The sequence below is a fragment of the Muscardinus avellanarius genome (assembly GCF_963383645.1).
Source record: "Muscardinus avellanarius genome assembly, chromosome: 7".
Classification (NCBI taxonomy): Eukaryota; Metazoa; Chordata; class Mammalia; order Rodentia; family Gliridae; genus Muscardinus; species Muscardinus avellanarius.
The window spans coordinates 74,170,663-74,185,813 of NC_137793.1; the positions used below are offsets into that span (position 1 = coordinate 74,170,663).

The 15,151-nt window shown below is 34.2% G+C and overlaps 1 protein-coding gene across 2 annotated transcripts in view; it reads left to right on the forward strand.

The window, feature by feature from the left end:
* USH2A (usherin) overlaps positions 1–15,151 on the forward strand; it is a gene marked incomplete at both ends in the record, with an annotated part of 871,783 nt that overhangs the window by 121,685 nt on the left and 734,947 nt on the right. For both annotated transcript variants that reach the window (XM_080698222.1, XM_080698223.1), the window contains 4 exons: positions 1,567–1,861; positions 2,789–2,973; positions 3,437–3,658; positions 5,119–5,212. In XM_080698222.1, the coding sequence (XP_080554348.1) occupies positions 1,567–1,861; positions 2,789–2,973; positions 3,437–3,658; positions 5,119–5,212 (796 nt within the window). The remainder of the gene's footprint in view (positions 1–1,566; positions 1,862–2,788; positions 2,974–3,436; positions 3,659–5,118; positions 5,213–15,151) is intronic.

Below are 15,151 nucleotides of genomic sequence, written 5' to 3' on the forward strand. Positions count from 1 at the left end.
TGTGTACCACCATGCCCACCCTCTTAGTCTCTTCTTTCCCTTTCTCTCTCTCTTTCTTTCTTTCTTTCTTTCTTTCTTTCTTTCTTTTTTTCCTGGAAACCCTTCTAGATCCGGGCTATACTCCCAAACCTATTTTATACTTTTTATTTGGAAACAGGGTCTCTTAAACCAGTGAGGCTGGCTTCGAACCATGGCAATCCTCCTGTCTCCGCCTCCCAGGCGGGAGATTACAAGAGTGAGCCACCACACCCGGAGCAGTCTCTTTCTTAAAGACACATCAATTTCCATTCTGCTCAGAAAACTTCAGATGAAATTCTGCTGATTGTTGCCTCTGAAGTTTCTTTCCCAACTTATTATCTGATAATATAATATTGCATTGTTGTGTGGATAAGGCAATTTCATTTCCTTTGGAAGATCAAAGAGAAGAATATTTGTTCAAACTTCTTCAAGGGAGATGTAGGTTAGTGCGTTGAATTTTTGGAAGAGTGGGTGAGGGCTTGTAGATCTGAGAAGCAGTGCTGTTGAAGTGATGCTGTGTTCTTGGGCAGATCCATTATCAACGTAAACCTCTTTTGTATTAGTTTATATAATCGGGAGACCCCTGGCCAAAGGATACTGTAAATCCTTTGTCTAAGATGCTAAAGTATCATGTCACTATAGTTATTTGGAAATTAATTTTTTCTTGGGGTGCAAAGACTGATACTAGATAGTGACTTTGTGTCCCATGCAAAGCCTAATGTCAATAAAAAGCACTGATGTGATTTAAAGAATGAGGTTCACTTCCTGTGGTTTTGTAAATAGAAGAGCTTCCTGGCTCCTCCATTACCTCTCCAGCTAGATCTCTGTTATTGGCATTGGTCTACCTAAAGTGTCTGTAAGATTATTATGTGGAATAATTCCTATAAATAGAATGACTAATTTTGATCTAGAACAGGTTTATTACCCTTAATGGAAAAATTAAATATATCTGCTTGGAACTGGCATTCTTGTTTGACTTTTGGCAGTTGCCAGTTGATCTGAAGCCATTGAAACATTTTAGGATGCCGGAGTCTGCACAGATGAGTCACAGGAAGCCTTTGACAAATGGTCTTGGCCTCAGCCCCTCTACCTCAAACAGAAGCAGATGAAATGACCCATGCTTTCTCATTCTTTCTCATGGATGAACTGGAGTCTCTACCTATAAGTCTTGTTACTCATAGCATATTATTGTTTAGTGGTACGATGCTTTAGAAACCCAAGCAACTGACAGTTTTTCTACATAATCACAAATAAGCACAGTAAAAAGTATAATATTTAAATAAATACCTTCATTATCAGTCATGCTTCCTGATGTGACAGTGTAACACTTAACAATTTTAATAGTTTTGATACACATTTTATGAGAATTTGGACGTTATTTGGCCAAGAATGATTTTATTTAATTTTATGCTCCAGTTAAAAATATATTAAAGTTAGAGGGTTACTCATCTAAACACAAAAAAGGGTGATATTCATCTGTAAAATTTTTTGGAAGTTCTATTATTGTTAAGCTCTTTGTCTTTAATGTCTCCCTCATTACTCCTACAGAGAGATTCTGGAAGTTTTTTCTGGAAAGCTGCTCCAGTTGCATGTCCAGCCACAGTGCCGCTGCCCTGGCAGCCACCCTCGCGTCCACCCTCTGGCCCAGCGGTACTGCATTTCTAATGGTGCCGAAGACACAACCAGTGACAGAGTGTCACGGCTGAATCCTGAAGCCCACCCACTCTCTTTCATCAACGATAATGATATTGGTACTTCGTGGATTTCTCATGTGTTTACAAACATTACTGAGCTTAATCAAGGAGTAATTATTTCAGTGGATTTGGAGAATGGACAGTATCAGGTATGTAGAAACCATGTGATGTGAGGGACTTGCCTGTGCTGCTGCAATGAGTTACTACAAGCATCAAGTCTTCCAACAACAGACAAATATTTTCTCATAGTTTTAAAGACCAGATATACAGAATAAAGGTGTTCATAGGGATGTCCTCCTACACAGCCTTAGGGAGGATCCTTCTATACCTCTTTCAGCTTCTAGTGACTCCTGGTATTACTGAGCCTGTGGAAGTATCACTCCAAACTCTGTCTCCATTTTCACATGAATGCCTTTCTTCTTATTCTTTCCTTCTTCTTCCTCTTAGAAGACTCACTTTAAATCCAGAATGATCTCATCTTGAGATATTTAACTTAACTATATCTGGAAAGACCCTCATTCTAAATAAGATCACATTCATGGGGACTCGGGATTTAGAGATACAATAAAACCCACTACAGGACAAAATCCGAACTAGGTAATTGACCATTACCTTGCTAAAGCAACATTTTATAAGGCATGATATAAAAGTATCTAAAACACTATATGTAGGCTTTATTTTTTAGGGATTTGCATCAAAATGGTATTTATGAAATAGTTAAACATTCTTATTATTAAGAAGCACACATTAATAAAAATTGAAGTGCTTATTCTAAATAACTACTTAGGGAGAACATTTATGACATTGCATGGAAATAAAACTCTGTCCAAATCTTTATAGCAAACATAATATTAATTTGCATGTTGATTTATAAAATGCTAGAGTAGGAAAAATATGCAATTATAGAATGTGTTGCTCTTTACTGTAGGTCTGTAAAGTTTCTGGATGTTCAATAAATATTTTATAATTACAATTATGAAGAAGCAAACCATTGTATTTGTGTCTAAAAATATCATTGTTTGATTTATACTGATGTGTCAAACTTCAATTAAAATAATTTATGTATCCATTTTCAGGTATTTTATATTATCATTCAGTTCTTCAGTCCACAACCAGCAGCAATAAGAATTGAAAGGAAGAAGGAAGACAGTTCAGATTGGGAGGACTGGCAATATTTTGCTAGAAATTGCAGTGTTTTTGGAATGAAAAACAATGGAGATTTGGAAAATCCTGATTCTGTCAACTGTCTTCAGCTTTCCAAGTATGAGCATTTTTAAAACAATTAATTTTAATACACTGATAACTTGATAATAACAAATAGATTAGCCAACTCACTAGGCTGGTAAAGACTTCCTTTCACCATTGACTTGCTTAAGGAACATTCTCTCCTCTCTAAATTGTTTCTCACTATTTTAAAATTCTTGTAAAATAATTTAGAAATTTATTATTTATACTATCTGTTGTTTTACAATCTTATTTTCATATTGTTTAGCAAATTATCTGGGTTGATAGAATTTTTGTAATGTTCTCAAGAAGTTCTTAGTATGTAAGGCTTTCTACAATATTCCTTTAATATTTGCACATGATATGTGTATAGTAAGTTTTTCCAGAATGAAAAATTTAAGCTTTTGCTAATATTGTGTAGTAATATCCTAAACTTGTGATTTCTCTTTTGTCAAAAGAATGAATAGATTTTCATGATGTCACATTACTTTCATCAACAGTTTTACTCCGTATTCTCATGGTAATGTTACATTTAGCATCCTGAGTCCTGGATCAAAGCATCGTCCTGGATACAATGACTTCTACAACAACTCATCTCTTCAAGAATTTGTAAAGGCCACACAAATTAGGTTTCATTTCCATGGACAGTATTATACAACTGAAACTGCCGTCAATCTCAGACACAGATACTATGCAGTGGAAGAAATCACCATCACTGGGAGGTAATATTCATTACCAAGATTTCCACTGGAGCGTGGGTTTCACTACAAATTTTGTTTTCAATGAGGCTTTTTTAAATGTGATTTATGAAGTCTTTGTCATACATATTTAAAAATGCAGTATGATTTTAGAGGAACCCAGGTTCCAAACTTAATATTTTCAAATTATTTTCTATTCTGAGATATTTTGAGGGTGATTTGTATATGTGGGTTTTTTTTTTTGTAAAAACAAAAAATTGTCATGGAATCAACTCTCAAAAGCAATAGGGTTTATAGTTATGATATTCTGAGGGCCTGTGGTGTAGCTCAGTGACAGAGAATATTCTTAGCATGTACTAGACCCTGAGTTCAATTTCTAATCCCATAAAGGAAGAAAAAGTTATGATAGTCCGAATCTGGATTAGATTAATATATCATTTATTTTACTTAGATTTTTCTGGAATATCATTTCTTGAAATATTTTTGAAAGTAAGGAGCTCAATTTGAGGATGAGACTATATAGTGCAAGATAGTTTGTAAATATGGACTTAGTTCACCTGAGATCAGTTTACAGTTCCAGAGGGAATACTTTTTTTTTAGAGAAAAGATCTATTGTTCTATTAGTAGCTTATAAATTTTAAAATATTGATAGTTGCAAAATGAGACAGTGTACCATCTAATAATGTAGAGTATATTCAGAATGGGTTGTGAATAAGGAACATCTTTTAAAACAAGCCAGAATTTTAATGGGTAAACTTTTTTGATGAGTAATAATATAATAAAAAGGAAAAATGAAATACTACTAAATAGTAACCATCTGATTTTGGGGAAAAAGACAAAAAATCAAAACTCATTAAATCATTCTGCAGTTTATTCTGAACATTATATTCTCAACTATACTTTGAATAGTTTTGGCATACACCTACCTTTAAGAAGTTTGCCGACCGGGCATGGTGGCACACGCTTGTAATCCCCGCGCTTGGGAGACAGAGACAGGACTGGTTTAAGGGACCCTGTTTCCAAATAAAAATATAAAAAATAGGTCTGGCAGTGTAGCCTGGAGATAGAAGGGCTTCCAGGAACCCCAGTACCACAAAAAAAAAAAAAGAAGGAGGAGGAGGAGGAGGAGGAGGAGGAGGAGGAGGAGGCGGCGGCGGCGGAGACGGAGACGGAGATGAAGACGAAGACGAAGAAGAAGTTGTTTGCCACATGGTTGATATACAATCCCATCTCCTTTTCCAGAATGGCTTAAAAATTGCCTTCACAAGATAGGATAGTTTAAATATTACTGGAAGTCCTTCCAGTGCTTCAAGATTAAATGTTTTCAAGAATAACCCTTTGATTAAAGATAGGTTGATTTTTGTGTGGACTCACTGTGCTTGTCCTCCTTTTTGGATTCAAGTTGTGCATGTATTTTTAAGGCTGTAAACCCATTCAGACTAACCTCACAATGCTCAGGAATTGTGTGATGTGTGTTTTCACAGATGTCAGTGCCATGGTCATGCTGATAACTGTGACACCACAAGCCGGCCCTACAGATGCCTCTGCTCTCAGGAAAGCTTCACCGAAGGATTTCACGTGAGTTCTATTTGATGCATGGAAACTTAATAAGATATAGGAATGATGAACGTAGCATCCTACAAGTTTAATTTGGAACTAACTTCTAGGTATATGTAAAATTAAATGGATATGTGTGTAAAATGTCAGAGAAAGGGTTTTTAAATACTTTTATTGGTGCATATGGTCTCACATTATAATGTAATTCACAGTGACAGTGACGTACATGCACATAGCACTTGCTGAGTTTCTTCCCCTCTCTCTCCCCACTCATCCCCTTCCCCATACAAGATATTGAGATTGGTATTTGCACATTTGTGTATAATGTCAGTGGAAGTGCTTCCTTGTTAATGTTCTCTTTCCTCCCACTCCTCAAAAATCACCTCTCTCACTTCACTAGAGTTTCTCCTTCACTGTCTGAAGTCCCTCTGGTATCCCAATTGCTCCCTAGCTCCCACATATGAGAGAAAATATTCGACCCTTCAATTTCTGTGACTGGCTGATCTCACTTAACATAATGTCCTTCAGGTTTATCCATTCTTCTGAAAATGACATAATTTTGTTCTTTATTTCTGAGTAGAATTCCATTGTGTGTTTACCTCATAATTTTGTGATAAACTCATCTGTTGATGGATACGTGGGTTGATTTTATAATTTTGCTATTATGAATTGTGCTGCTATATAAAGAAAGATAAATATTTTATAGAGTAAAAGAAAAGCTATCAATAAGGTTGAAATTTACATTTTTTTTGTGGTACTGGGGTTCCTGGAAACTCTTCTACCTCCAGGCTACACTCACACACACACACACACACACACACATTTTATATATATATATATGTGTATATATATATATATTTTTTTTTTTTAATTTGAAACAGGTCTCTTAAGTCAGCAAGGCTGACTTTGAACCTGTGTGATGATCTTCCTGTCTCCGCCTCCCAAGCGCAGGGATTACAAACCTGTGCCACCACACCTGGCTGAGATTTGCATCTTTAAAAGTAATCTTTTCTGGATGTTGTGGCACATACTTTATCCCAGTACTTGGGTGGCTGAGACAGGAGGATCTCAGATTCAAGATTCAAGACCAGCCTTAGCAACTTAGCAAGACCTGTTTCAAAATAAAAAGAGGACTGGGGGTGTAGCAAAGACATAGAATTTCTCTCAGTCCAGTCTCTAGTATTAAAATAAACAAATAATCTCAGAGGAATTACAAATAAAATTAAACCGTAAGTGCTTCTGTTTCTTTTTCTTTCTTGGTTTCATCAATATTATTATATTTTATAAGCAAGTTATCTGGATATACTAATACTAAATAACAAAAAGATGGTATGATTTCTACATTTAGTAGATATGTGCATAAAGGTATCTATATAACAAAAAAGACTTTAGATAACAGAACAATATTTATGTCTTTGAAACAAAATTAATTTATTTCTGATATCAATAATTTTATTTAACTAACTTGAATATAGTAAAATGACTTAGAAGTTATGTCATTTTAGTTTATCTATTATGATCAAGGAATTTTTTTTTTTTATGGTACTGGGGTTCCTGGAAGCCTTTCTACCTCCAAGCTACACTCCCAGACCTATTTTATATTTTATATTTTTGAAACAGGGTCTCTTATACCAGCGCGGCTGGCTTCAAACCTGCGCGATCCTCCTGTCTCCACCTCCCAAGCGCGGGGATTACAAGCGTGCGCCACCACGCCCGGCCTCCCAGACCTATTTTTATATTTTTATTTGGAAACAGGGTCTCTTAAGCCAGCGCAGCTGGCTTCAAACCTGTGTCCTTCCTGTCTTTGCCTCCCAAGCACGGGGATTATAAGCGTGAGCCACACACCCGGCGCAGGAATATTTCATAGATGGGTAGAAATTTATTTTTATATTTAGGAATAACAGGTAAAAGAAAAGAATTAAATTTGAGAGAGATTAGTTGGTAGAAATATCCAGCATCAACATCAACAATACTTGATATGAAAAATAATATAATAGCTATAACAGTCATTACAATAATTGAAGTAGATAATATGGAGTCTTCAGCAAATAGAGTTATATACAATTGGCTGGTAGTTTATAAGAAAATGAAGATAGAGACCTCCTTCATGGTGTGTACAAGAATTAACATGACAAACACTGAAAAGTAAAAATCACTCTAAGTCTATTAATATTAAGGTTATGAGAATATTCAAAAGATCTAAAGTGAAAGGTTTTTATAATCTAAAATGAAATAAAAATAGAAGTAAATCTGGAATCAAGATAATTAAAGACATATTGTGGCAGATTAATATTTATAATTCTGAACTGTATAAGGGTTAATGTGACTACAGTAGATAGATCAAAAACATTTATATCATCTAAAAAGATAGAGTTAACATATCTAATAAACAAAGAGCATTTAAAATATTAAAGGAAATATAACAGCCCAATAAAAGAGCAAATTTATGTACAAGCAGTTTAGAAAGAAAGAAATTATAATATTCAATAAACACATGAAAGATAACCCAACCTATTTTAATCAGTAAAGTGCAAATTACAACATTGTTTTTAATCTTTCAAATCAGCAAAATGTTTCAAGATTGATCATGTTTAGGATATGCAGGAATATAACCTTATATACATCATTGATAGGATTGCCAATTGGTATAATAATTTTTGTAGGATAATTTGACCATATATATTAAATTAAAGTAGAAAATACAGTGAGCTGAGCCAGGCGTGGTGGCTCACACTTGGAATCTCAGTACTTGGGAAGCTGAGACAGGAGGAATGTGCGAGTTTAAAGCCAGCCTCAGCTACTTAGTGAGACCCTGTTTCCAAATAAAGTAGATAAAATAGGTCTGGGAGTGTAGCCCAGAGGTAGAAGGCCCCTGGGTTCCATCTCCAGTACTGAAGAAGAAAGAAAAAGAAAGAAAGAAAGAAAGAGAGAGAGAGAGAGAGAGAGAGAGAGAGAGAGAGAGAGAGAGAGAAGGAAGGAAAGAAAGAAAGAAAGAAAATACAGTGAGCTACATTAAGCAATTACCATCATTCTAAATAAATCTCCAGTGACAAATGTATGGGATAATTATGCTTGTATCCTTTTTGTTAATAACTATGGGCTTATAAATTGAAGTATCTTACATTTTTAGACAGCACCCTGTTTCATAGTCATGTGTGTTGTTTGAAATTCTCTACCTTTTACTTTGCCGGTGCTTGTGTTGTAGCTAATCAGTTTACCTCTTTGTGTAGTTTGTTTGGGGATATCAGGGAACATCTCATTTTGTAAAGAAGCATCTGCCAAGGTTTTGGCACACTGCATTTCTGTCCTCTGAGATTCTTAATCTGATCTAATTTGCTTTCGGCAGCAACATTAGGGCATATATTTCAATGGAAAGAAAATTGTCAGAAGTGCAGACTTTCTTTAGCACAATTGTGATGTAACCCTCTTCCTCAGTTTCACCTGAGTCTTTGGCTTGGCAATGACCTACTTTATTCTGTAATTTAGAAACATCCTTCAATTTATTTTCCAGATCCATGCTTTATACTGCTGCTCTTTTTATTCATACATGTAGTCTCCACTCCAGTCAATAACTGCTTTTCAAAGAAGAAATCTTACATTGTTTTGAATTTATAATGGCTGAGATCTTTGAATTTGGTTTGATAACATAATGTGAGAGAAAATTTTCTTAAAAGATCAATTTAATAATCTTGGATGGCTTTTTATATTGTTACAAAAAGGAAATTAATTGAAGTAAACACTTTTGTTATTGATCCAAATGGTGTGTTTAAATTTTGGCTCATTAGACTTGTTATATATTTAAAAGTTAAAGTGACTTTTATTTTTGGAGTACTAGGGATTAAACCTAGGACCCCACACATGCTAGGCACTGAGCCATATCTCCAACTCTTAAATATAATATTTGTTATTTATTTTTAGTGTCTTTTTGTGATCCCTTAAGATGGATACTTCTTCCTTTTTCTTGTAATTTTTCATTTATTTCATTAACTTTGCTCTTTATTCCAAACTCACTAACATCCCAATTAAAAAAATGTTTTAGGATTAATTCAGTATGTTATATGGAATTGAATGTATCTAGTATATGCAAGATAAGAGTATAACTGGCATATTTTTTCCTATGATAATACTAGCTAATGCTTTATGATATAGTATTTTTTAAGCTTCTTATTTATGTTGGCAAGTCAGTCTGTGTTCAACTTCCTTCCTCCCACTCTTCCTGTCTCTCCCTCTTGTCCTGTCCCATTTTTTCTATCTCTAATTGCTCACATTAAAGTGTTTGATATTTTATGATTCTTGAGTGATTTCATGCTTCTTCTTAAAAATAGAGGCATTAAATGAATCAAGGTTCATGATTGGTTTCAGAAGTCAAGTTGGGATTTTTAGACTTGGTCTCAGGTGGTGACTCTTGGATTATGAACTCGTGAACTAATTAACTTTAATTTAGGTTGAGAATATACTTTATTGCTTCTTATTTACACACCAAGTATTCTTTGGAAAAAGAGAAAGAGAAGCGGGAGAGAAGACTTGTGTTATTTTCCTCCTTGACATATTTTGATAATTTATGAATTTTAGCCATAAATAAAAAGCAACAAACACAATTTACTTAGTAAAGTTTGGTAAACATAGCTGAAGGAAAAAAGTCAATAGACTATTAAGGTGAATGATTTCTCAGTCCTATGATATTTTCAGCAATGTGTTGAAATGAAAAATGATTCTGTACAAGCATTCACAATCATGCTGCTCTCATTTTGTTTTGTTCAAAGTTTTAAAATATATTTGGGGACTTCTCTGTCTGAGAAAAGTTGTCTTACAATCATCTGAAAATATACTTAAGTGCTTTTTACATTGTTTTACTGCTTAAAATAATGCATTTTTATCTAAGTCATTCATTTTCTATTAAAAACCGTGTTCTTTTTAAAGACTATGGATATTATCCAAAAAGAATGTCCTCAATTCACAGTATTATACTAACCATTAATAATATTACTCAATAAACAGGACTTTTGTGAATTAAATTACAGCCATTTGGCAAACAGATGAAAATGTAAACCTTGAGAATATGCCAGGTCTTGGCAAATATCTTTTCTGTGAGAAAGTGATTTTAGAGGAAGTAAAAATGAATGAACTGGAGAGAAAGGAGTTGAATGGTGAATTCAAGAGCATGTTGCCCTTCTAGGGAATTTTCTATATGAAACATTTGCTAGTTGTTTAAAAAGTTGCTGTCACAAACTGAGACCCAAGATGGGAACAGTATTATACAGTTTTGAGTATTTTTTTATTGGTTTTTCTTAATCAGAAGATACATCCACACTGTGTTCGTTTCCCTCCATGACAACAACTGGCAGACTTGAGGTAGCAGGGCCTTACTTATAGTAGTATCACACTTCAGTTCCCTACCATATCCATTGCTATATAGAGCCTCTTGTCTAAATGAGCTTACTTAAGTTAATAATCTGGCCTTTGAAGACTTATTAGCTTGGGTGATTTATAAAGCAAAACTTATGGATAGATGGAGAAAATAGTAGAGGACATGATTATTCTGAGAATAGCACAATCAGCTATCTATTGCTGAAGCTCTTCACATTGCTAATTTATGTTTTATCCATTTATAAACATAAAAGCTAACAAAGAAGAGCAAACAACTCAAGAAAATCTATCACCAAAGACCCTAATTCTAGGATGAACATAAAGCCACACTTACTTTTATCTTATTTCACTACACTTTGTTATACCTAATCTATCTACCTTGTAAAGGCCCACTGGCTCTTCTGAGTAGTATTTACCTTGGAATTCTGGTACATGTTTGTATTGTATTGGCAATTTAAGGCCTTGACTTTAACACATTATAGATATTGTAAAAAAAAAAAATAATGGCATATTTCATCAGTAGAGAATACATTTATCTATTTATTTATTTATTTATTTATTTATTTATTTATTTATTTTGCAGTACTGGGGATGGAACCCAGGGGCATTCTACCTCCCACCCATACCCCCAGCCCTATTTTTTATTCTTTATTTCGAAACAGAGTCTCACTGAGCTGCAAAGGCCTCACAAAGTAGCTGAGGCTGGCTTTGAACCTGCACAATTCTCCTGTCTCAGACACCCAAATGCTGGGATTACAAGTGTGTGCCACCATGCCTGGCTAATAAAGAATACTTTTAGAGGATTTGTTATATTTCTTCCCATAAATAACCAAAGAGACAAATAATTAACTTACTGGGTTCATTTTTTTATTGATCCAGAAAAACACAAATCCAAAAGACTAGATATTATTCATTAACTTGCTATCAGAGTTAATCCTTTCAAAGTAGAATTCAAGATTACATGGCATTGAACTTACATGAATCATTAGATATCTCACAAGTGAGAAACATGTTTTTTAAAGGATTAATTTGAATTTGATAACAAATAATCATTGTTGCTTATACCTGTATTTTGGGTGTTATTTCAAAATAAACATTAGTAACTTCAAAATCTTTGGTCTAATTTCCAGATATTTGATCTATTTTGAATTTATTCTTGTGCAGGCTAAGAGTTTGGGATTTAATTTCATTTTTCTACAAATGGATAACAAGTTTTCCCAACATCATTTGTTGAAAAGACTGTCTTCTAGCCTGGCGTGGTGGTGCACGCTTGTAATCCCTGTGCTTGGGAGGCGGAGACAGGAGGATCGTGCAGGTTCGAAGCCAGCCACACTGGCTTAAGAGACCATGTTCCCAAATAAAAAGTATAAAATAAGCCTGGGAGTGTAGCCCAGAGGTAGGAGGGTTTCCAGAAACCCCAGTACCACCAAACAAACAAACAAACAAACAAACAAACAAACAAGACTGTCTTCTATTCATCATATGTTTTTGGTACCTTTGTTGAAATTCAGTTGGCTATAAATGTGTAGATTTGATTCTATATCTTCTGTTCCATTGGTTGCTGTGTCTATTTTTGTGCCAGTACTATGCTGTTTTTAATACTATAGCTTAGAATAATAAGTCAGATATTACGATGCCTCCTTCATGTTTCTTATTACTGAGAATTGCTTTAAATATTCTGAGTCTTTTGTTTTGCCACATAAAATTTAGGAATGATTTTTCTTGCTCTGAGAAGAATGATATTGATATTTTTATAGAGGTTGCATTGAATGTAGATAACTTTTTGTAGTGGAGTTATTTTGATAATCTAGGTCCAGCACTCTAACATATAGTCTCAGGTAGAAATTTTCCCAATAAGACTCTCAAAGCTCAGGGAATTAGTAAATGGGACAGCATTAAACTAAAAAGTATTCTGTTCATCAAAACCATTAAGAGTCTAAAGAGAGAGACTACAGAATAGGAGAAAATCTTTGCCAGCTATTCCTCTGTTAGAGGACTAATATCTAGAATATAAAAGTACTTAAAAAACTTAACACTAAAAAATTAATAACCCAATCAAGAAATAGGCAATTTAACTAAATAGACACTTCACAAAAGAAGAAATACAAATGGCCAATATATAATGATGTTGAAAACATTCAACATCATTAGCATTCCGGAAGATGTAAATCAAAATTACACTGGGATTTCATCTAAACTCAATTAAAATGGCAATCATCAGCCAGGCATGATGGCGCATGCTTGTAATCCCAGCATTCCAGAGGCTGAGACAGTAGGATCGTGGTTTGAGGACATCCTCAGCTACTACTTAGTGAAGCCCTTTTCAACTCAGTGAGACCCTGTTTTAAAATAAATAATAAAAAATAAGGTTGAAGATATAGCTCGGAGATAGAATGCCCTGGGGTTCCATCTCCAATACCACAAAACAAACAAACAAACAAATAAATAAATAATAAATAAAATAGCAGTCATCAAGAAGTCAAACAACAATGAATGCTGGTGAGAATATGGGGAAATGGGAACTTTATTTCTAACTTTTTCTTGTAAATTAGTAGAGCCACTATGGAAATCAGTGTGGCAATTCCTCAGAAAACTGGGAATGGATCCACCAAATGATCCAGCTATACCACTTCTGAGAGTATCTTTCCAAAGAAACAGAAATCAGAATATTAGAGTAATAAAGTACCTACTTTACTATGTATAGCTTAATGAGTTTGGGCATAGGTGTGCCTTTGTGTAAGCACAACTTGAATCAGGAAGTAGAATGTCGCCCTCTCTTAGGATGTTTTCCAGTGTTCCTTTGCACTCAATGTCCCTAAATCCCTGGAACTGACAATCTGCTTTCTGTCATTACAGATTAGTTTTTATCTGTTGCAAAATTTTATATTATGACCTTATTAAATCTAAGTTCTTTGGTATATTTGCTTTTCCATTTTACTCTACCCTTTCCTTTTCAGATCATTTTCTAACTACTTGCACTAGTAGCACTATCATAGTAAAGTATCTCTGGTCCTCTAGGTCGGAAAGATCATTGTAACTCTCAGTTTATATTAATCTTATAGGAATAAAGTACAACCTAGGAATTGGAAGCTTGGTCTTTCATATTAAATGCATATTAGCATACTGGCATAGCTAAACCATACCTGATACTGTTCTCTTATCCTCTTATTTAGTACTTCCTTCACCTGTTTCAAGAGTCCACATTTTGTATAATCTACTGGAAGCAATGTTACCAGATAAATCAGGCATTCTTCTGAATTTTCATTTTACTTTAATAGCTGTGTTCACCTTTCAGAGGCTGTGGCCAAGAGTGATGCAAGATCAGTGCCTCAGCCAAGCAGTGACACTTTGTTGGCTACTTAGCTATTCTTTCATCAGTTTGTGACATCATTTCCTGCAAGGATAGCCAAATCTTCACAGAGCAATTCATTAGTGACCATGAATACTTCTCTTATTTTTGGCTCTAATTTGTGACCCTTTTATAACATTTAATCATGGATCTTATGAATTAACTACAATAAAATGATCAACATGAAATTTTGTTAGTATTATAAATAGCAGAGGTAGGTTGGAACATCTTATATAATAAGCCTTCATACAATTCAATAATTTGAATGGTGCCAACATCATACTCTATAATGCTTATTATGTAAATGAATATTTCCTGTTATTTTAAAGGATATGTTCCGTTAGAGCACCAAAGTCCAAAAGTGTGACTCATCATGACTAGCTTGCATCATATTTATATAGTACATTAGGATTTACGACTACTTATTTTCTTTGGTCACAGAGAGATTTTTTTTTTCTCCAAGTGTATTTCATTTTATATTCTTATTATTTTAATACTAGTGAATTAATTCATTTTTATATAAGTAGCATTCAAGCAGTTCACATTATGGAATCTATTTGATGCACATTTAGTGAGCCAGGGTCAGGGATTTAATTTCCTATCGGACACATGGTGATATTATTAATCTTCAAAAAGCACTTGCACTAATTCTTTTCCGGAGATAGGTCCATGCATAAATGCATTTAAAATGTAAGTTGAAAATATGAAAAAGAAGTCACAACCATGGGGACAAATTAATATAGCTTTACAGAAGGCACAAATAAAAGATAATAAAAACATAAAAACAGTCAAGGCTAATATTTGATAGAGTAGATAATTTTCCAAAATTGAGATGAAATTATTCTTCTGAATCCTAAGTTGGCCAAGAAAAAATACATAAGTCCAATATAATACAGTAGATGATCACCAAAGACTAAGAGTAGATCATAAAAGCAGCCAGAGAGAAAAAGACAAATTATAAACATGAATTTATGAGAAGCTTGTGATAACTATAATTTCAATAGCCACAAAACCAGAAGAAAATTAAATGGTATTTCTGAAGTTCAGAGAGAAAGTGTCCAGCAAATCTATTACTATAATCATAGCTAGACTATCAATTAAAAATCAGGGGAAAATCCAGGCATGGGAGTGCACACTTGTAATCCCAGCATTTGGGAGGCTAAAATAGGAGAATTGCAGTTTGAGGACAACCTCAGCTACTTAGTAAGGCTCTTTGCAATTCAGTGAGACCCTGTTTCAAAATA